Here is a 22568-nt window from a genome sequence, read left to right as displayed (position 1 = left end):
TGCTGAGAGTAGGAGTTGGAATGGATGTCACAGGTCCCTTCTTGCCAGAGGGTCTGTGATTCTATGTGGGAAGGCTAAAAAACTCAGCAGAGGGAATTCCTGGGGGTTTGGGTGTTCATTCACTCATTCATTCCCTCATTTTCTCCTCTATCTATTCATTCATTCATCAGTCACTGAGCCTCTGCTCTGTCTGGGCAGGCTGATGAGGTCCCTGCCCTTGTGAGCTCTCAGTCTGATGGGGGAGGACCCCTGCCTGGCAGTGACAATTCATATCACACTGGAATATATATGGAGATTATTTCATTCCATTTTGTCACTGGGGGTAGAGTTGGGATATGGGCCTGAAGAATTAACTCAGACATTTATCTTCTAGCCAGGAAAACCTGACCAGTGGAGCCAGGTGAAAAAGGAAGTAAAGTGGGAAAAGGAGTGTTTGTGGGAGAACATACTTGGTGTTCACAGGGTTAAAAGGCAGGCTTTCTCTAGACATGGGATTCCCCAGAGGCCAAGGCGAGGGCAGGACCTTTGGACTGAGGGCACCACAAGCCCATCCCACATGGGGCCATGAGCCTGCTAGATTCAGGAGAAGTTTGAGCCTTGCTTCTTGACAGCTCAGCATAAGTGTAAGCAGGCTGTCTAGATTGGTGGATAACCCTTACAATTTTGTGACTTTGGACAAATGACTCAATACTCTTTGTCTCTGTTTACTCCTTTTTAGGGGAATAAAAATCATAGTACCCCCCTCTTAGGGCTGTCATCGAGGCCCAGAGGTGGTAATGCTTGCAAGGTGCTGGGCAAGTGAGAAGGGCTCAATAAATGGGAGCTATAATGACAATGATGATGTTGATGATGGTGGTGGTGGTGGTGGTGGTGGTGGTGGTGGTGATGATGATGGTGATGATGATGATGATGGTGATGATGATGGTGACGGTGGTGATGACGATGATACGATCAGTGCTGCCTTTAAAATCTCTGCACCTCATTCTCCCTATATGCAGAATGGGAGATCTGACCTAGCTCAGTAGTTTTCAAAGTTTGGTCCCTGGACCAGCAGCATCAACAGTACCTGAGAACTTGTTAGAAATGCAAATTCTTGGGCTCAGATCCATGGAATGAAAAATTCTGAGGATGGGGTACAGCAATCAGTGTTTTGAGAAGTCAGATGATGATGCAGGATGAAATTTGAGAACCATAGACCTAGAGATCCTTAAGACCTCCTCTTCATCTGCCATTCCAGATTATGATTCATCCCATGTGTTTCATACTTCATGTGTTCTGGGCCCTGGGCTGGGGGCTGGTGGAAGCACCAAGGTAAGATGTGGTCCCAGCCCTCAGGGGGCTCCAAAGCAAGTTGGAAGGGGAGGCAGCCACCCATGAAAATATTCCTTGCAGTAATGGACTGTACAGAGCTCCTGAAGTGACCCAGTACTCAGTGCTGTAATAAATAGCACAGGGAGGAGAGAGCCCTTCGTGAGCAGAAAGATCTAGTCCTCTGTTGCTTGTTCCTGACAGTAAGGTTGGTTCAGCCTTCATGGAAGTCCTCTCATAAGTCTCATGGAAGCCTCCACATTTTCTGCCTTGTTGTAGGGTGGGGTGAACAGAGCTGTGGACTTGAGGTCAGGACAGGTGATTCTGGACAACTTCCTCATTGTCTGACCTTGTGTGGCTCACTTTTCATCCCTGGGCCTCAATTTCTCCATCTGTAAAATGGGAGGACTGGATTGGTCGATCTAAGGGTTCTTCTCTTGGACTCTGAGTCTGGTGAGCCTGAGACATCATGGTGCTCAGGAGAGAGGGTTGGATTGGGAGTCAGGTGACCTGCCCATGGTCTCTGGCTTGTTTCTGACTCCCTGTGTGGCCTTGGGCAGAAGCCTTTTGGGCCTCTATTCCCTCATGTGCTTAGTGAAATTGCCCTGGCTGCCTGCTGTTCAGAGTTATTCTGAGCATCCAGTGGAATGAATTGTCCCCTCTCTTGGCTGGTTTCCTTACCATTCCAGGGGATCTCGTGACCCCGAGCATGTTCTTCATTCTCACATGAATTCCCTGATGCCTGACCCCCTTGCCTGGCATTCAAGGGTCCCAGCTTTTTCCTGCAAGTGGAGGCTCCTCACTGTCTGTGACAGCATCCTGTTCTGTGACTGTTAGGCCTTCCACCTCACCCCTCTTCTCAGCCCACCCAAACCCACTCAATCTTCAGGCCAATCCGGGAAGCCTCCCAAAGGGTTCCAATCCTCAATGCCACCCTTGGACCATCTTACAGTCTTTCAGGTGTCTGTTTAATTTCTTGCTTGTGGACACTGAGCTGCTAGTCAGACCGTGAACTCCTTGAGGGCAAAGCCTGATCTCACAGGGTTGGATGTTAGAATCCTTGGGACAGGGCTACCCAGAAAGAGGAGAAGACTTGCCCAAAGTCTCAGGGCACATGGTGAGGACAGACCCAGAACCAAGGACTCATGGGACATGCCCTGGAGGAGACGTTTGTCAGATACATGGTGAATGAACTAGAGGACGTGAGGTACCAAGGGAAGGGCAAAGACCTCAGAATCAGGCTGGCCTCTGTTCTAGCACAGCGCTGCCACTCACTAGCTGTGCCACCAGGGGCAAGTCACCAACTCTCCCTGGGGGACCTTCCCAGTGAGGTTGGAATGAGGAACTGCACGAGGCCGCACCCTGGAGGTGCTCGGTTATCATTCCTGATCCGCTTGTCCACCCTGGCATCCCTGGCCCGAGTCTCTTACCCCCTGCAACTAAGCACTTTATTTTCCTGATATGAGAAGTCCAAGGTGAATGTCAAGACCTTCTCATCCAGCCCCTTGTGGAAACGAGAGAGGGAAAATCCTGGTGTTCTCTGCATTGGTAGTGGCTACAAGAGGGGCTGTGGTAGCTGCACAGGGGGCTGAAACTGGTGCCACTTTTAGAAAAGTCATGCAGCCTATTTTAAGGAAACGAGGAGCATGCTTTGTCTTTGGATAGCCACTGCTGGATGCCGGCAGCCTGGGAGCAGTGGAGCAGGTGGACGGCACTTCCAAGGGTGACGAGTCCTAGCAGGTGGGTCTGGTGTCTCTCTGGAGGCTTCTGGCTGCTCCCTGGCCTCCTGCCACTTTGCGTCATGACCCCTTGCGGACGGATGGAAACCTGGCACCTGTTTTGCCCGTCTGACTGGCTGGGGCTGGAGAGCTGATGCCACCTCCTCCTTGCCCTTGGAAACAGCCTCAGAGCCAAGGGGCCCCAGTGGGAGGATGGTGGGGGCTGCAATGGGGGCGACTGAGGTTTGGTCGTGGCTGGGGGGCAGTGAGTGTCCAGCTAGGTGCCCAGTGGGCAGGCACAGGGGTCCCTGGCATGGCAGTGGCCCAGCTGGCGGTGGGACACAGGAGCCTGCCGCGCGGGGTTTCTAGGAGAAGCGGGGGCAGAGGGCAGGCAGCGATGACAGCTCAGGAGGGGCAGGAGCTCGGAGGAGGAGCTGGGGGAGGGGCAGACACGCTTCATTTGGAGCCGGAGCCGGCTGCTGCTCAGGTGACCAGTGAGTGTCCCTCCGGACAGCGCTGCTTCCCACTAACGGTGCCGGCACAGCTAGCGGGGACATTGCTAGCCAGGACTCGCCACAATGATCCAGAATGTTGGAAATCACCTGCGAAGGGTATGGAGGGCGGGCTGGGGCGGGTGGGAGGCAAAGGGGAAGGGGATTAAAGGTTGGGGATCAGGAAAGATGACTGAAGTTTCTGATTTAAGTCAGGAGTTCTGCATTTTCTCTCTCACTTTCCATGGGCCGTTTCCTAGCTCTCTTTGGAAGGGGGAAATCGCAGAGCCCCTGAGCTGGTTTATTACGAGCAACAACCCCAAACCAAGCTCCAGGGGCTGTTAGATCCCCCGAGGGCCGGCTGCATTGAGGAGAATCATCTTTATCAAGTTCTGTGTGTCTGGAATTCCATTCTGGGGGTGTGTGTCTCTCTCTCTGGAGTTTTGTGTTTAACTGTGGAGTTTTAAGTTCTGTGGGTCTGTGTGTTTAACTCTCAGGGTTCAGGGCTCAGGGTTGGTGGAAGTTATAGGGTGAGGGGGATGCGTGTGAGTTTCTGAGCATGATCGGGTGAGGCTTGGGGTTCTTGGGGACACCAGCCTCCTCGGAAGAGCAGGCTCAGGACCTGGAGAGGGCTGTGCAAAGGTGTTCTGCAAGGGAACCTCACAGAGAACTTTTCCCTGGAAACTCTTCCTGAGGACTTTGGAATGGAGATTAGATGCTGAGATACAGACAGATGCAAGTGCTCAGCAGTGCCTGGAGGGGGCTTTGATATCCTGGTGAAAGGAGGAGGGTTCAGGAGACTGGCAGAGGTTGTGCCTGGGCATAGGGTGAATGTCCTCTGAGGATGTTTTCAGGAAAAAGCCTTTTTCACATGGGCAGAGGCAAATAAAGAACTCTCTTATCTACCCCCTCCCTCCATCCTCACGGCCACCACTCAGCCCATACCTCAGCCTCCTTGCCTGGTCCAGTGCTCCTTCCTTCTCCTCCCTGGTCCCCTGTCCCAGGTCCAGCTCCCTGCAACCCCTATTGGAGGGATGGTTCTAAAAGGTAAATGAGATTATTCCTCACCGCTGCCTGCAGTATGACATTCACATTCCTTACTTGATTTAAAAAAAAAATCTTGGGAATCTGGTCCCTGCCTGTCTCTTCCTCCTCATTCTCCACTCTCCTCATCTTTGGGGGATTCTCTGCATTCTCTGTAACGCTCATACTGAACTGTGGGCCACTGCTTGGGTGCAGCATATTTGTTCCCTCCTCTGTGCAGCTGAACTAAACAAACTGTGCCTTCTGATAGAATTATCCTCACCCCACCCAACTCCCCACTAATATATCCTCCAGGAAAGTTCCTTCTTGGTCTTCAGATCTCAGCTCAGATGCTGCCTCCTCTGGAAAGCCTTCCTAGATTTCTCACTGCATCATGAGCCTCTGTGTTGGCACCTCATCACACTGGATTGTATGGCTGACTTGCATGGCCATCTCCCCTACCAGCCATCAGCTCCTCGAGGCTGCCCTCTGTGCCCAGCACAGGGCTAGGCCCGTGCCAGAGCCCCAGTGAATGCTTAATGAATGAACGGGGACAGGCAGCTTCTCATCGAAGCCAAGGGTGGGATCTAAGCAGCAGGACCTCTTGCCCCTGTCCCCTGAGCACAGGGCAGAGAGCATCTTTCCGGGCAGGCAGAACTTTTGCCCGTATGTGTGTGGGGTGGAGGGGAGGGGGAGAGGAGGGGACTGTGCCTTGTCTTCTCTTGAGCCTTGTTGTATTTAACCCTTTGTGACTCTTTTCCTATCCTTGCTCACCATTAATCCTCATCAGTAATTGGGCACAAGAGAATGGGGGAGGGACATTATCATCATCATTTTACAGCGATAACAAAAGTAGGAAATCCTTACATAGTGATGACTGTGCACTAGGGACCATGCAAAGCTCTTCGCACATATTAATGCATGCAGTTCTTTATGAGGTAGGTACAGTTTCCATCCTCATATCCAGCAGGGGAAATTCAGGCTCAGAGCCGGTAAGTGACTTGCTCAAGATCACACTAGTAGGAGTGGCAGAACTGGGATTTGAATTTGAGCTGTCTGATTCCAGAGTTTGGGCTTTGAGGAAACTGAGGCTCAGCCTGATGAAGCGTGGAGGTGGGATTCCAACCCGCGTGCCCCGGCTCCGAGCCCTGCATGTCCCAGCTCCGAGCCCCGCTGGCAATCCACTCCCCTGGGCTGCCCCTTTGAGTCTGGTAGTGGAGGGTGTGTGTGTGTGTGTGTGTGTGTGTGTGTGTGTGTGGAAACTGGGCTCTCCAGGTGACACTGGCGATCTCGTCCTGGCTAAGAACACTCCTGGCTCGAGCACCACTTTCAGACCGTTTGGCTCCAGGACCTCCCTTGTCCCTTCTGAATTCCCTCAGTTCCCCAGGAACACAGGAGGGTTTGGAAATATTTTTCTTTGCAACCGAAGATGTTTTTAATTTAAAACAAGCAAACCAAAAAAAACACAAACAAATAACAAACAAAAAAAACCAAAAAAAAAAAAACACCAAACCTCTCTGCTGGGGAATAAAGAAAGTCAAGTTAAACTGGGAATAGATGGGGGCCTTGGATAATCCACACGCCCCACTTCATCAGTGGTTGGGGCCCCCTCTTGGTATCCTGTGCATTTCAGACAGAGTGCTTGTGGAGCCGGATGGGTCTGGCTCTCACCCATCACCGGGTGCCCCCTAGCACTAGGCACATGGGAGTGAGCTGCCACCCAGCTGGGGAGGGGGAGGGGAGTGCTGGATGCCTGTCTGGTGGTGCTGGAAAGGTGCCCTTGCCTCCATCCCAGTCCCTGCCTCTCTCAGTGCTTCTTCTACCCCCATCGAAGGTGTTAGTCTTTGCCACACTCCTGCGCTGGGATCTGGGAAGTCTGGAAACCCCTGCTCAGCCTCACTTCCCGTGTGGTCCAGGTCAGTCCCCAGGGAGGCTCTGGAACTTTTTTCACTCTGGAAATGGTGATGGGCTGTTTGTCCCAGTTCCCCCAAGGGGCCCTATGCTTGTGTAAGATTAGAAACGACCGTGAGGTCTGTGTGCGTGCTCCTGTACCCCCAAACCTACACTGCTCCAGCAATCCCCCTTCCCCTGGCTCTGATCCTACTACTTCATCCTGAACCTGAGGACAGCTGGAGGGTCCCTTCTCCCCACCCCACCGTCAGCCCTGTTTGAGGTCTAGCATGGGAGGGTGGGAGGTTTAGGGCATAATGTTTGGAGTCGGCTGCCCCTGGGTTGGAATTTTATCTTCGCCCCATTAATCACTGTGTGTCCTCGGGCCAGGTGCTCTCCCACTCTTGGCCTTGAGAGGGCCCGGATGTTTGTGAAGGGTTTGTGTTACCACCTTGAGGTTGGTCCAGACAGTGAAAGGTAGGGGCTTGTCTCCCACAAGGAGCCTTGCTGTGTAGCAGAGGAGGTGAGACATTAGACATAAAATGATATGTCTGTGGTAGAGTAGAAGCTTGAAAATGATTGAATGAATGAGTGATGATGGGAGCTCAGAAGAGGGCTGATGGTCCCAGAAGGCTTCCTGGAGGAAGAGGCGAGGTTTGAACACTTAGCTTCAGCCTGTCGGGGAGCCATGTGCAAACCCCAGGCTCAGCCGTGAGTGGATACCCTCAGTTTTCTTTGTCTGGAGGACTCTTCTTCATCCTTCAAAACCTGGCTTGGCCATCATTTCCCCTTTGAATTCCCATCCTGCCCTGCCCCAGAGTTAATTAGTGTCTCTCTAGGACTTTGTACCGACTTGAGTTGCTCCTTCCACAGGTACTGACTGGTTAGCACATGGCAGGTGCTGAGCAGACCTTGGCAAATGACCCAGGCTGTTGCGTGGGGCTGAGAGCTAGTGAGGGAGACCCAGTGAAAATGTAGTCAAATGAATACACAACGAAATTCTGTGATAAGTCCTGAGAATAGTAATGATAATAGGATTAATACAATGATAGTAGTTAATATATTTATTAAAACATAATATACTTAAAAATAAAAATATAAAAAAATAACAAATGCCTTAAAAGTTCACAACTCTGAAGTAGATACTATTTTTGAGCTCATATTAAAGATGCAACAGACCCAGAGAGGTTAAGTAACTTGCCCAAGGTCACAGTGTTAGTACGTGGCAATGCTGGGATTCAAACTCTGGACATCTGGAGAACAGGAAACTGTGAGAGAATAATGAGGGCTGTAAGGGGAGAGCTTTCTGAGGAGGTGACAGCTGAGCAGAAACCTAGTGCCTGAGGAGGAGGCAGCCATGGGAGGTGCTGGGGGAAGAGTGTTTATGACAGACCCCAAGGTGGGGGTGGGGGGAGACCTCAGTGCATTTGAGATGCTGAACGGAGGCCTGTGTGGCTTGAGTGGGGGCAGAACGGCTGGAAGAGGCTGAGACGAGTCTGCGATGTGTCGTGGGCTGGGGGTCTGGGCCTTGTAAGCTGAGTTTAGGGTTTGGAGAGCTGAGGGTCGTCTTGTCCTGCCCACCAGACTGTGAGCTCCTTAGGGATGCTCTGGTCCCAGGCTTGTGTAAGGTGCGCAGTCTGACAGGCACACGGAGCTCAGCGACCCAGGGAAACATGTCTTCACAGTTTCTCTATACAGCCAGGCCCGCAACAGTCCCAGCCTCCTCCTCATCTACCCCTGACTCTTCCCAAAAGGAAAGTGAGCAGTAGGATCAGGCACGGAGAAGTGAAATGACATGTCTGAGCTCGTGCAATTGGTGAGGAGCAGAGCTGGGTCTGCTCGGGACCCCTGCCTGCTAGGCAGGGTCCCCTTTTCCAGCCCCTGTCTTGGCCAGGGAGGTGTCTGGAGCCTCTGTGCACCCAGAACGTGGCATCACACTCTGACCCACTCTTTCTGCCCGCCCTTGCATGTGACCCCGCAGATTCAGAACCCTAGTCTATGCGAGCCAATGCCCCTGCCCTCCCCGCCCCCCAAAGGTAGGATCTAGGGGAGGCTGTACCGGCTGCCCTTCACCTGTGTGTGCCTGGTCCATGGAAAGAGTCAGAGACCTGCCTAGAGACAGTTAACTCACTTTGCCTCTTTAGGCCTTAGTTTCCTCATCTGTGAACTAGGTCTCTTCCCATAGATCTTGCCAGATCGTTGGCAAGATTAAAGAAGCTGGAGGAATGCAGAACTTGACACATAATCAGATGGCAAATATTGGTTCCTTCCTACTCATCTCATTTGGGCTCCAGTTTCCTCAGCAGTTCCGAATGTAACAGGTCAGTTGGATGAGATTGTAAAGGTTGCTGTTTGTTGAGTGCCTCCTGTGTGTCAGGCATGTTTAAGCTTCCCAACAGCTCTGCAAGGCTACTGGAATTCCTCTGGCTTTACGGGTGGGAAAACCAAGGCCCCGGCATTAGGAACGAAGGCCCAAGTCTGGGCATTATAACTTTGCCCACGTCACAGAGCCAGTTAGAGAATTAGAAGTCCTCTCTGAGCCCTGGCTTTGGCCTGGCAGGGGCCCTGGGCACTGTGGCTCCTTTTTCTGTGTCCTGGGCTGACCTGGCTGAGGCGAGGAAGCGACACCTCCACCTCGTGCCTGCTCTGTCCCGTGGCTCCAGGGACAGACGGTGCTGCCAGCTGGGTCCTCTGCCAGCTTCCTGGCTGCAGGCCTGCATGCTCCCTGCTGTTTCCCAGGAACAGCTTCCTTGCGGGTAAGAGGTGGCATCAGGGCAGTGATGGAAAGAACCAGCATCTGGAGCTTTGGGGCACGGGGATGAGTCAGACTAGATCTGTCCTCAAGTGCCCCTGGCTGGTGGGGAGGTGGAGACATGTATAAATCAATGACAGCGTTGTGTGTCCAGGTGGTGATAGTGAGAAGTCTGGAGGTGGCCCTTCATCAGCCTAGGGGTCAGGGCAGGCTTCCTGGAGGAGGTGATGGGTTAGCTCGGCCTTGAAAGCTTCCCAGGTTAGGAAGTGTGGTCCAGGCAGAGTCACCTGTGTGTGAGAGGTTGGAAAGAGCCGTGCAACAGAAATGATGAGACAATTTAGCTGTGACCCCTTGAAGAGACTCTCCTGGGTCCCCTTATCCATGTAATGTGTATATACTGCCTGGGGCTTCTTCAATAGTAATAATTTGCCCTTAGCAAATTGTATATTAATTAATTAATGTCAGTAGACATTAATTTCAAGCTCTCCTTTGAAGAGGCAGTGCAATGAATAGAAAGAGCTTTGGCAGCGAGGAAAGCAAAATCCAGTTCCATCACTACATCACTCACTAGCAGGAGGCCCTTGGGCAAGTATGTCCTTTAGATAACTGAGGCCTCAGTCCCCTTTTCTGTGCAAGAGTGATAACTGCACCTCACAGGGTTTTGCTGAGGATTAAATGTGACTATGGATACCAAGCCATTATATAATCTACAGAAAGGCCTGGCACATACTATGTGCTCAAAAAATTATAGTGAGGTGCTGGGACTCGAGAGAGGCTTGAGATGAGACCTGGCTCTTGTCCTCCAGGACTCAGTTTCTTGGGTGCCTCATGTGTGCACACACTTTACAGCTCACAAAGTGCTTGTACATGTTTTACCTTGTCTGGTTGTTGAGAAGCTCAGTGAGTCAGCAGGCCAGTAACAGCACCTCAGCCAGGGTGGAGAGGACCGCTTTTCTGGAGGCTTGCTGGGGCCGTGGTTCTTGAGCTCAGGTCTCTCCACTCCTCTTCCTTGTCCTGTTTGTGATCTATGGAGCAGGCTCCGATCTGCCCTGGGGGTGTGCCCCCGCCCCAGGTGTGGCCTGGTACCCACGTGGAGCTCTGCAGGGACTCTGATCAGAGGTCAGGAAGAGGCACGGCTCCCTAGAGCAGCGGCAGGTCTCCAGCACCACTCCAGGGCTGAGTTGAACCAGGTGGGTCTGAATTTCTTTCTGATCCCTTCGAGAGGGAGGGGAGAGACTCAGCAATTTTTTTTTCCAGGGGTGCTGCCCCAGTGAGCTGCAGGAGGGACAAATGGGAGGACAAATGGGAGGTCTGGTCTCAGAAGACTCTGGCTAGTTCTTAGAGTAACCTCAAGCTAGTGGTTTCCCCTTTCCCAGCCTCAGTTTCCTCATCTGTGAAATGTGACATGGGTACTTATAGTCTCTGTCACTTGAGCCTGCTTTGTGCCAGGCAGGTTAACGCCATGCTGCCATTTACAGTAGAAGACGAGTTTTAAGAGATTGAATGGAGTGCCTGCAGGCTTTGAGAGGCATTGGAATTCATGGGAAAGGCTGTCCCAGAAGAGGAAGAGGCCCAAGGATTAAATGACTTTGGGGCAAGGGGAAGGGCCCAGCGTTCCCTCCTGGCATCACCCACCCCCACCCCGAAGGCCTCCTGGGATTCTGAGCTTACCTGGTCCCCACCCTCCCCTTGTTTTTGAAGATAAAAGTAGAGCTTCCAGGCAGCAAAGCCAAGAGGTGTGTTTCACTGCATAAACTGGTTTTCAGCTGGGCAAAAGGAGGATGGGAGGGGAATGCTGAGCCTGCTAGGCCCTCTGGGTGGGAGTGGTGGGGGTGATGGTGAGGGCTGGGGGTGTTTCCCACAGCCTAGCAGTCAGCCTGCTCAGGAGCTGGAAGGAATGAGGTGGGATCGACTGGTCAGAGACCATCTCCCGAGCCAGCTCCTTCTCTGTGTCCCCTGGAAGGCACGTGAGCTGGGAGGGCATCCAAAGTGTCAGGCTGTGTCTCAGAAGTCCCGAGGGCTGGGTCTTCTTATCTCCCTCCAGGGCTGGCATCCCTTCTGCAACACCCCTGCCAATCTCTGTAGTCGGAACAACCCAAGTCCTATCTCCTCTCTGCCATCTACCTTGTATCTGTGGGTGAATCATGTTTCCTTCCCGAGTTTCTTTATCCTCACCTTTAAAATGAGGACAATTCCTGCTTCAGAATGGAATTGAGAATTAAAGAACCCCCCAGGATAGTCCTGGCCTACAGTAGGAGCTTGATAAATGACAGCCATAGATTTCTAAAAAGAGATCCTTGAGCTTCTGAGGGGACCATTCTTGGGGAGCCCTTGTCCCTCTCTGGCTCAGTGGGACCCCTTTCTATTGGCTCTGTCCCATTAGCAGACACACGAGCTCTAATATCTCCCAGCCTCTAAGCAGACAAAACCCCTCCCCTGTCACCATGTCCCCTTCCGAGTACTTCCTCATTTCTTTGCTCCCCTCTCTGCAAGAATCCCAGAAAGGGTTTTCTGTGATCCCTGCCTCCACTTCTTCCTCACTCATCCTTTCCCTAATTCTCTCTAATTGGACTGCCCTGTCCCCCCCGCCTTCCCTTCCTGTGGTTAAATTCAGTGATAGCTTCTTTCCCCATCTGCCTTGACCACTCAGCGGTACCCAGGCGAGCAGGTGTCCCTGTCTTCTGGAGATCCACGCCCTCCTGGGATTCTCCCACCCCACTGACTGCTCCTTAGCAGTCTCCTGTCCCACTCAACCTCTAAATACTGGAGTGCACACATCTCTGCCTACACTCTCTCCCTGGACGACATCTGTCCTAGTTACTATGGCTGTGTAACATATTTCCCCCAAATTTAGTGGCTTAATACAACCATTTTATGATATCTTGCGATTTTGTGGGTTAGGAATTTAGGCAGGGCTTGGCTGGGTGGTTCTTCTGCTCCATGTGGCATTGATGGTGGTTACTTAGTGGTCTTCAGCTGGTGGATGGGTTGGATTCAGGGTCCAAGGGGGCTGCACTGATGTCTGGCACTTTGCTGGGAATGACTGGAAGATGGGACTTAGCTGAGCCTGTCAATCATATCACTCACATGTGGCTTCCTCAGCATGGTGGTCTCAGGGCAGTCAGGACTTCCTGCCTGGCAGCTGGCTTCCACCAGAGCAAGAGTTCCAAGAGGCTTGGCAGCTACAAAGCTTCTCTTGATCTAGGCTCAAGGTTGCAGAGTCCTGTGAATCTTAGATGGCCTTATACACTCATGTTTCTGGGTATAACCTCTTCCTCTCTGGTGAACTCCAAACTTGAACATTCAGTCACCTCTTTGACATCTTGTTTTTAATGTTTAATAGGATCTCAAAAACTCTTGATTCCATCCCATACTTATTTCTCCCCTGGTCTCCCACCAACTCAGTAAATGGTACCACCATCCTCCAGTCACTCATTCAAAGCCTGGGTCTATTAGCAGGTTTTCCCCTGGACTGCAAGAGCTCCCCAGAATGCATTTCATAGTGTTCCCTTCCCCAATGCCACTCAGGCCACCCCGGCTGCCTTGCTTCTCTGAACACCAAGCTTTGCCCCTCCCAGGGATCTTTGCACCTTCTCTTCCTCCTGCCTGGAACCTTCCACCCCCCAGAGCATTGCACAACTGCTCCTTGTCATTCAGATCTCAGCTGGGAAGCCTTCTTGATTACTCAATCTAAATTAGCCCCTTCTTGTCCATCACCCCCTCTCTTTATCAACCCCCAGATTTTTTTTGTTTCTTTTGTTTTAATAGCAATTTTCACTCTCTGAAATTATTTTTTGTTGTGTTTATTGTCTGTCAATGAGAGAAGAGACTCTGTGTCTTGTTCAATGCCATATTTCCAGTACCTCAAAGGAATGAGTTGGTGTTTAGAAAAATGATTGCTGTTGAACCCAGACCAGAATTAGCTTCTTTCTCTTACCATGTCCATCCTGTTCTGTCCTTGGTGTTACACCTTACTAGGACCCCATCTGTCCCCTAACCCAGCCAGCCCTCTAATTTGCAGCCAGAAGCCTGACACCCAGGCTACACACAGCTACTCCCTTTTCCCTTCTCACCCTCTTCATAGGGCTGGGCCCCTTCCTGTCTGTGATGTCCCAGCTGGGGACTGCCTCCTCCCTGCCACTGAGTCATTCCTGCACTGAACATGTCTCCCCCGTCCCCCCATCATAAAGCCTTTAGCAGCCACAGGGCGCCCAATTGGTCCCTGTTGAGTTTATGGACAGATGAAATCATAAAGCTGTTTTTGCACAAACAATCATTAACCTAGAGCCTCCCAGCATGCATACAACTTAAAACAGAGGGGCGGCAACAGAAAGATTTAAATGCAGACCCATATGAATCTTGTTTATTTTCATCTGCTGGTTTTGGGGCCGTGGTTACAACCTTTCGGGTGGCTGTCTATGGCCAGGTGTAGCTTCATTCACGCCATTTGATCGAATGCTGAACGGCACAGACACGTGGCACTCCATGCGGGACTCCGCCAGGTTCAGTTGAACACATGCGTGGAGCACTTCTGTTGTGGGTCTGTGCCCTTCCTGTCCCACCCGTCTCGTCCCTTGTGCCTGGAGTGCCTTGTTCTCAGAGAACCCGAGCTGGTTTCTAGGGATTGCCACCTTCTATTCCAAGAGTCCATTTCTTTCATCAGGGCTCTTGAGCTTTTTAGGGACCTGGGAAGTGAGGTCTCCCAGCAGTCCTCAAGTCTGGTTCCAGACTGTGTGTGGACATTTGTGGGAGGCCTCCAGTGGAATGTCAACAAGCTCCATCCTGCCTCACACTTTGATCCTTGATTGAAATGAAGCCCTCGTGGTATATTACATCTTCAAATGGCAGTGCTGGGAGGGAAAGCAAAGCTGGTCACCGCGGATCAGGATTAGTAGGCCCCGTCTAATCCCCACTACTATGGGGAGCTTCCCCGCAGCTCTCCTTGTTGACCTGATGCTTGGACCCTGGTCCTCAAACTTGGCCTGGGCTCTGCAAGGGCTGCCTGGCTGGTCACAGGGGACGCCTCTGACCCCCAGGGTCCTGTGCAGGCCATGTAGACCTTCGTGGCAAGGACGACTTCCGGTGTCATCTGACAGTACCTTGGCTTTTTGCAACATGAAGAGCTGATACTTTCTGATCACTTTCTATGGGTCAGATCCTGTTCTCAGCACTTCACATGTATAATCCCGTGAAATTCTCATTATATTATCATTCTCATTTTATGGGTGTGGAAAGTGAGGTTCAGTGTGGCTTAAGTAAACTGCTTGGGTTACTTGGGTTATCCAGGTAGACAGAGGCAGGGCCAGGATTCCAACACTTGTCTAAGACCATTGGGCCTTGCTGCCTTCCTCTCGCCAGCCCTCTGTGCCTTTCTCGTTTGTATTCTCTCTCTCTGCCCTGTTCATCATTTCTTTAACAAATCTTTTTGTAGTCTCAAATTCCTCTGGGTCAGTGTAGGGAATATGGGGGTCGGGTGGGAAGGGGGGTGCACCAGGACAGGGATGATTAGGCCGTCTTGCAGCCAGAGCGCTCAAGGCCTGGCGGGGGGTGGGGGGAGCCCCAGGTGCATGGTACCTGCCCGGGAAGTAGGTGCTCGTGCACCTGTTCAGCTCAGCAGCCTCTGCCGGAGACCAGTCTGCGTCCAGCTCCCCATCTCCTCAGGGCTGGGAGGTCTCCTGCCTTAGAAGCAGCCTTCAAGTGTGGGTGTCCCCTTGCTAGGCCTAGCTCTGATGCCTGCTCTGTCCCTTGTGTGATGTGAGGGAATGAGTTCAGTGGATGAAAGCACAGCTCCTACTCCTGCAAGTCTGCCCTGCTTAGGAATGGTTACTTGGATCCCTTGGCAAAAATGAAAAAAAAAAAAAAAGAAAAAATTCAGCGTATTGTGCCAGGGGAAGCCGGGTGAGGTGGGAAGGAAGAGAGTGAGAGGACTGCAGAACTGGGGGCCATCCGGGGCCTTGGGGGACGCTGAGCCTGGAACTGCTGCCCAGTGGTGGAGAAGGGGGAGGGAGGGCAAGGACACCATCCCTCAGCAGAAGGGGGTGCAGGGGGCTGGAGAAGCAGCTGGGGCTGGAAGGGCCACCTTGGGGCCCACTGGGCCCCCAGCTTCCTGGGGCAGGAAGTCCCAGCTGCTGCCAGATCCTGCAGGCTGAGAGCAGCTCCGGCCTGAGGGATGTGTGCGGCTGGGGAGGCCAGGAGGGGGCTTCTTTTTCGCCTCCCTTACTTCTCTCTCTGCTCTGTGTGTGTGCCAGTGTGAACCTCCTCTGTTTTACTTGTTCTGTTCCCTAGCTGCTGCTATTTTCAACCCCTCTCTCTTTGCCCTCATGGTTTTTCTGTTCTCTCCCTTCTTTCCCTTTTTTCTGTCTCTCTCCCTTCTCTCTCTGACTGTTAATTCCCCCTCTTGCTGTAACCGCTCTCTCCTCTTCTCCCCACTTTCTTCTTTTCTTGTGTTTCCCTCTCTCCCTCACCCTCCTGGAAAGGACTCTGGTGCCACAGTGGTGCCCAGCTCCGAGGTAAACTGGGTTGCGTGTGGGCCGGCAGGGCCTGGGCCCCTTGCCTGGTGCCTGTTGCCATGGGGACCCCGTGAGAGAAAGGCAGCGGCCTTGGCTGTCTGGCAGGGAGGGCCTGAAGGGCTCTGATGGGAGAAACGGGGCCTGTTTTTCACAGCCCCTGCGTGGTCCACCCCATTGGCAGGGGCCCCAGCATGGGCGAATGCCTGTGAGCATGAGTTCTGGGCTGGGTGTCAGCAGAGCAGCGACCCTGGGAGGCCACACCGTGGGGGTGGGGTGGGGAAGGCAGCTGCACTTGGGGTCAGGCGACCTGTGTTCCCATCCCTTCTGGCCTCTTCTGGAGTCTGCTAGAGGTGGGTGGAGTAGGGGTTGATAAGCAGCCCTGCGGGAGCAGACTGGAGGGTGGGGGAGAATGAAGAGCTCAGGCAGGCAGTCTTGCTCCTCGGTGGAAGGTCTATGTGAGAAGAGGAGTGAGCCTCCTGTCCCTGGGAGTGAGCAAGCAAATGCTGGCAGCCACTGGAGGGGATTCGTAGCTGGGATTCCTGCACCTGAGAGGGGTACATCTAGCTGTCCGTGAGGTTTCTTCCCACTCCCGAGAGCTGAGAATTTACAAAGTACAGTTTTCAGCTCACAGAGGACTTGGTTTTCTCACTCCCCTCTCACTTGGGAGGGGAGCTTCCTGGGAGACATGGCTCCAGGTATGGGTCTCCGCCTTGTGAATGCACGGAAGGACCCGTGACTTGAACAGATGCCTGGGGTGGAGGATAACTATCCTGCCCATCAGGACGAGAGGGGCAGTTGTAACTACAAAGTGGCCAGTCAGCCCAGCCTTTGAGTTGAACAGACTTGGGTTCAAGTCCCACCTCTGCCCTTTACTGGTTGTGTGATCTTGTGTGTGTGCACAAGTTACTTAACTTTCCTGAGCCTCAGTTTCCCAGACTGTAAAATGGGAATAATAACAATATCCAACTACGAGGGCAGTGTGAAGATTAAAAACCACAATACATATCAAATGCCTACCCCAGTGCCTGCCGGGCATGTATTAAGTACTTAAATAAGGAAGTGTGAAAATGGACAGTGACCATGCAGCTTGGTCAGTGCTGTGATGGAGACAGGCGAGGTTGGAGAGGCCCTAACTCTCCTTGGGGAAGAGGAAGGGAGGAAGGGCTCACCTGGCAGACAGGCCAGAGAAAGGAATCCTAGGCAGAAGCAGCACTCATGCAGGGGAGGCATGAAGAGGTATGAGGATTGTGTTCTCAGGAACTGCACGTAGTCTGGAGCTGGGAAAGCCAGCTGCTGGGGTTAGTGGCAGGAGCTAGAGAGTAAGGCCCAGGCTAAATCCTAGGACTTCATCCTGGAAGAAGTGGGAGCCATCGAGGGCTCTTGAGCAGGGGAGGTGCCTGGTCAGGCTTACTCTTTAGAAAGCTCTGTGAGGTCCTCAGACTAAGTCCTATGGTGGGTAGGAGTTAAAAGGATTGATCTGGTGTCAAATCAAAGCAGGACTCAGTAAACTGTGGTTGTTGAGGTGGTGGATTTGCTTTTCGGAAAGATCCCATTGGTTCTGTGTGGAGGCTGGAGAGAGGTAGAGAGACTAGAGGCCAGTGGACAGGCTATGGAAAGAGTGCAGTGATCAGCAGGGCAGAGGCCTGGGCGAGTCAGGGCAGTGGGGTCATTTAAGGAGGTTGAGTCAAATGGGAAATGGAGTCAGCTGGTGTGGGCCTGTTGCTGGATCACCTGCTAGGCTGACCATGGCAGGAGCCCTGGCCCAGGAGAGCTAATCCTGGCTGCCTCAGCTGTACCACCCTGAACCAGCCCTTTCCCTTCAAATGACTCAGTTTCCCTGGCTGTGAAGGGATTGGACGAGGTGGTCTCTCCCGCTCTGATGGAGAAGGTCTGTGACGTGACTCTGGTCTGAGAGGAGGGGCACAGTGCTCACTGTGGAGCCAGTTTAGACCTAGCCTAGGATTAGCAAATCTGGCCAGATCTGCTGTGGCCTGGGACCAGCGCCTGGCATGGCTACTGTCTGAGAGGGCACGTCTCGAGCCCAGTCTCAGAACGGTATCTTCTCTGACCTCCAGATGCCCTCCCCTCACTTGCAGCATGCTCTGCCCTCCCTGTCAGCTGTCTTGGTCCAGCTGGCCTGGCTGCCCCAGGCCCTGGCTCTATCCAGGCACTCTGCCTTCCCCGTGACTGGGTCTGGGAGGAGTGGCCTGGCTCTGGGGCCCTATTGGTCAAACCCCACTGGGTTGCGCATGTCCCTGCCTCCCAGGCTGGCTGCCTGTCAGCTTAGCACTAGGAGGAGGCCTAGGCCGGCCTGCCCTGATGTGGGCAGGATGCCTTGGAGCTCATAGAAGGAGTTGGAGCCTGAGCGGCTGTGCCCGAGGTCACCTGTGCTGATCTGGCCCCTCCCGGGGCTCTGGGCCCCTCTCTTGAAGGACAGTGGGGCCTGTGGGTGAGCTTGCTTCATGGACAGCATTTCCTGTCTGACAGGGTGACGGTGCTCTACAGTTTCCTCACTGGATATCTCCGCACACCCTGCAGGTGGGGTTGGACCCCAAAATCCTGGAACCAGGACTGGGGGATACCTTGGGAATTGACAGTCCTCTACCCCACCCCCATGAGTGACAGATGAGGCTCAGAAGGGGAGAATTTGCTCAAGAGTAAATAGCACCTGAGGGTCTGGGCTATGATTTTTTTTTTTTTTTATTAGAGAAGTTGTAGGTTTACAGAAAAATCGTGCATAAAATACAGAGTTCCCACATACCATCCTATCATTAGCTCCTTGCATTAACGTGGTACATTTGTTATAATTCTTGAAAGAACATGGGCTATGATTTGAACTGAAGTCTGTCTCTGGTCATCCCTCAACCAGCCTTTGATGAGCTCCTACTGTGTGCACAAGCTCTAGAGTAGAGGCCTCTCAAAGGCAGGCACTGGGTCCACTTTATCTTTGTATCCTCAGGGCTTGGCCCAGGGCCCAGTACAGAGGCGGTGCTTGGTGAAAGATGAACAAGGATCCTGCTTCCAGGCACATGGAGTCCAGTGGGAAATAGGAACAGGAAGTAGGAGACCCATGGGGGTGACCAGGCGAGAAGCAGAGAGGACTGGAACTCAGGTGTCCTGGTGCCCAACCAGGTCCTTTTCCATCCTGTTTCCCCATCTGTAAAATGGGGTCAGTAGTTCTCACCCTCTGCCTTCGTCGTGATGGTCCAGCGAGGCAGTGGGTGCAAACAGGCTTATAAAGCAGGGAGCAGTGGAGGGGGGGAGGGGGGAGACTTTCCTGTCTGCACCTTCAGAACTGCCCAGAAACCTTGCACAATCTGCTCCCTCCCTTCTGTTTGCTTGCTCTCTGCATCTTGTGTCCCCATTTCCCCAGCTTGCCCCACAGCTTTTTTTTTTTTTTTTTTTTTAATCATCATTTTATTGAGATATATTCACATACCACGCAGTCATACAAAACAAATTGTACTTTCGATTGTTTACAGTACCATTACATAGTTGTACATTCATCACCTAAATCAATCCCTGACACCTTCATTAGCACACACACAAAAAATAACAAGAATAATAATTAGAGTGAAAAAAGAGCAATTGAAGTAAAAAAAGAACACTAGGTACCTTTGTCTGTTTGTTTGCTTCCCCTACTTTTCTACACATCGATCCATAAACTAGACAAAGTGGAGTTTGGTCCTTATGGCATTCCCAGTCCCACTGTCACCCCTCATAAGCTACATTTTTATACAACTGTCTTCGAGATTCATGGGTTCTGGGTTGTAGTTTAATAGTTTCAGGTCCACAGCTTTTTCTGGAAGGTTCTGTCCAGAACCCCTGGCTGCGGGAGGGGTTTAGGAAGGGTCTGGGTGAATGGAGTCTGTTTGCCTCCTCCCTCTAACTCCTTCCATACCCAGAAAGCCAGCCACCCACGTCCACAGCCGTGTAGGTCCCCGGAAATGCCTTGGCAGTGGTTGCCATGACGACAGATCCTGCTGCTTGGACCGAGGTGGCTTGTGAGCCTGCAGGAGCCTGCAAGCTGGGGCAGCCTGCACCCTGTAGGCCTCTGCTGGCCGAGAGCTCCTGAGGTGACTGCCCTCGTCTTTCACCCCTCAGTGCCAGCGCTGTGCCTGGGACCCAGGGGCTCTTAGAGATGAGTCACATCCCTGGAAATGCACAAGCAGTTCTGAGTCAGAAAGGCCTAGTTCAAATCCTGGTCCTACCACATAGGTGTCAGTGACTTGGAACAAGCCACTTCAGGGTGTTCTGAATTTGTTGAATTTGCCATGGGACCCTTGTGGGGGGCTTGTCCCAGGAGCACAGACCATCACTGTCCCCATCCTGCAGCCATCGCAGAGTATTGCCAATGGGTCTTGGCGCTCTTGGCTGCTGAATCCAAGCCTAAGGCCCTAGATTCCTTTTCTCTGCCCAGGAGGCCCTGCCAAGGAGGGTTGGACAGTGAGGAGGGGCTCAGACTGCAGCTGAGACTTTGCCACTTCCTTGGGCCTCAGTTTCCTCATCTGTAAAATGAGAAAAATAATGTACCTACTTACTGTGGATAAAATCCAATTAGTACATGAAAAGTGCTCAGGAGACTATTTGTTACATGATGAGTACTGTATAAATGCTAGCTATTACTGACATCCTTATTGCACAATTGGCTTCCATCGTGAGAAGCTGAACTCTTGTGCCTGTCCCTTCTACTGTTTTTCTCACACATGCAGGTGCAGCCAACTCTTGTTGACAGTCTGATTAGGAAAAGCAGGTTAGGGAGACGGGCTGGCAGGGTGGCTTTCCTTCCCCCATCCCAGGCCCAAGGGACTGACATACACTCCCCACCTTTTGTCCCTGGGGTCGTGAGCAGAAACCCCACCTCTGAGTCTTGACTTGGAGGATCTTCTCTGCTGTCCTTTAGCTGGCAGCTGCTGCAGCCCTGAGCTGGCTCGGACAGCTGGTCGGGGACTGCCCAGATCCCTCCCAGGCAATCGAGCCAAGTGCTGAAGACAGATTTGCCCTCGACAGAGCCACTTCTTCCGATGTCATCTGAAGAACACAAGAGCCCTGAGAAAGGGGCCCTTTGCGGATGAAATCCGAGCTACTTCTTGAAACACTTTCCTGGGGATAAATCCCTGGGCTTGACTGCTAGAGGGCTAGCCAGGCATCCCTGTTTGGAGAGGGAGACTCTTTTAAGGATGAAGATAAATTGGATGCCAAACTTTAAAAAGCTGGCTGACGAGCTGAAGCCAGGAGGACTGAATTCTCTGCCCCCTCCCCAACCCTTGAGTCCAAGGTTGTGTTCGTGTGAAGTTGTCGGCCAAAGTGGTATCCAGAGAGGCCCTGGGGTCTAAGAGCAGTGGCCAGGCTGGGGCTGGTGGGAGGGTGGCCCTGGGGTGCTCTCTCCTCTCCCTCACCTGGGCTTTAAGGTCTTGGGGGTAGACAGATGTGGGAGACCCTGCAGTGACGTGAACTGACCTCTCTGTCTCTGCTCATTCCCCAGGGCTTCACCTCTGTGTTCTCGGGCCGCATATCCCGGAAGTCAGGCTCACGTGCTCGTGCGGAGAACGCGGACGGTGCCATGGCCGACGAGGGCTACCGGAACCCCACGGAGGTGCAGATGAGCCAGCTGGTGCTGCCCTGTCACACCAATCAGCATGGCGACCTGAGCATCGGGCAGCTGCTCAAGTGGATTGACACCACGGCCTGCCTGTCTGGTGAGGCTGCGCTGGGCACAGCTGAACTCCCACCCCCTGGCCCATGGGCCCAGAGTAGAGGCCCCTATCTCAGAGCTGGTCGCCATTGCCTCTGAGCGCCACGCTCGGTCCTCATCCTGGCCTCTGCCCGTGCTGGTCCACCTGTCTGTAAGGCCCTCCTCGTTTTCTCAGTGCTCAGCTCAGGCCCTTCCATCTCTCACTGAAATCCCTGGGCTCTCAGGCCCCTGCTGGGACATGCGCAGCCTTAAACGTGGCTGCTCCCAAATGGTCTCGAAAGTGTGTCTCCCTCCCCGTGCTCCCTAAATTGAGTTGAGTTGAGTAGGCTTGAGCACATTCAGTCCTTTTGTTTTACTAGCATTCCTCAAACCACAGGGAGGTGACAGTCTGGGAGGGGTTTGTGAGCAGGTGACCTGACTGACCCCCAGTACTGTTTGATGGGGCTGGGAAGTGGGGCTGTGCAAGAATAGATGAGAAGCTCTGACCTGGCCTTGGGGGCAGGGGAGGGTCCCCAGAGGAACCCAGGCACCTGAGCGGAGCCTGACCAAGGGAATAAAGATGGGTAAAATTGACTGGGCAGAAGGCCGGGAAGCAGGGGACAGCATGGCATGAGCATTCATTTCATTCAACAGCCATTTATCGAGTGTCTGTCTACTATGTGCCATTTATTTAGTGTCTGCTATGTGCCAGGCACTGTTCTGGGGTACAGCAAACGACCAAGATAGGCAAAAATCCTTGCCTTCATATAATGCACAGTCTAGGGGAAGAGAGAGAAAATTGACAGACAAAAAAAGATCCAGATATATAAAATAGGGTCAGGGTGTGTTTACTGCAGTGAAAGAAGCAAAAAAGGGTGGGTACCGAGTGTGAGTGGGGCAGCAGAGGTTGGAGAAGCCTCTGGAGGAGGTGACCTTGGAGCAGAGCCTGCAGATGTGAGGCAACACAGGCTCCAGGGAGGCTGCTAACGTGTGGCTTTCTTCTCCCAATGCCAGCGGAGAGGCACGCGGGCTGCCCCTGCGTCACAGCCTCCATGGACGATATCTATTTTGAGCACACCATTAGGTAAGTGGCACGTCCTACCTCGCAGGCCTTCTGGTCTCCCCACAGCGAGCCCCACTGCCTGCTGCCCTGCCTCCCCACCGGTCAGCCTGCTGCGCTGCCCGGAACCTGGCTGGACTGAC

The 22568-nt window shown here is 52.8% G+C and overlaps 1 protein-coding gene across 1 annotated transcript in view; it reads left to right on the top strand.

Moving 5' to 3' along the window:
• Positions 1 to 3486: 3486 nt before the first annotated feature.
• Positions 3487 to 22568, top strand: part of ACOT11 (acyl-CoA thioesterase 11) — a 39129-nt gene continuing 20047 nt past the window's right edge. Inside the window, exons 1-3 of the mRNA XM_037827140.1 lie at positions 3487 to 3637; positions 21177 to 21390; positions 22380 to 22449. Of these exons, the coding sequence (XP_037683068.1) occupies positions 3605 to 3637; positions 21177 to 21390; positions 22380 to 22449 (317 nt within the window). The 5' untranslated portion in view covers positions 3487 to 3604. The remainder of the gene's footprint in view (positions 3638 to 21176; positions 21391 to 22379; positions 22450 to 22568) is intronic.

The sequence above is a fragment of the Choloepus didactylus genome, chromosome 2 (assembly GCF_015220235.1).
Source record: "Choloepus didactylus isolate mChoDid1 chromosome 2, mChoDid1.pri, whole genome shotgun sequence".
In the NCBI taxonomy this organism is placed as follows: domain Eukaryota; kingdom Metazoa; phylum Chordata; class Mammalia; order Pilosa; family Megalonychidae; genus Choloepus; species Choloepus didactylus.
The sequence above is the reverse complement of the archived record's forward strand: the minus strand, read 5'-3'. Positions and strand labels throughout refer to the sequence as shown.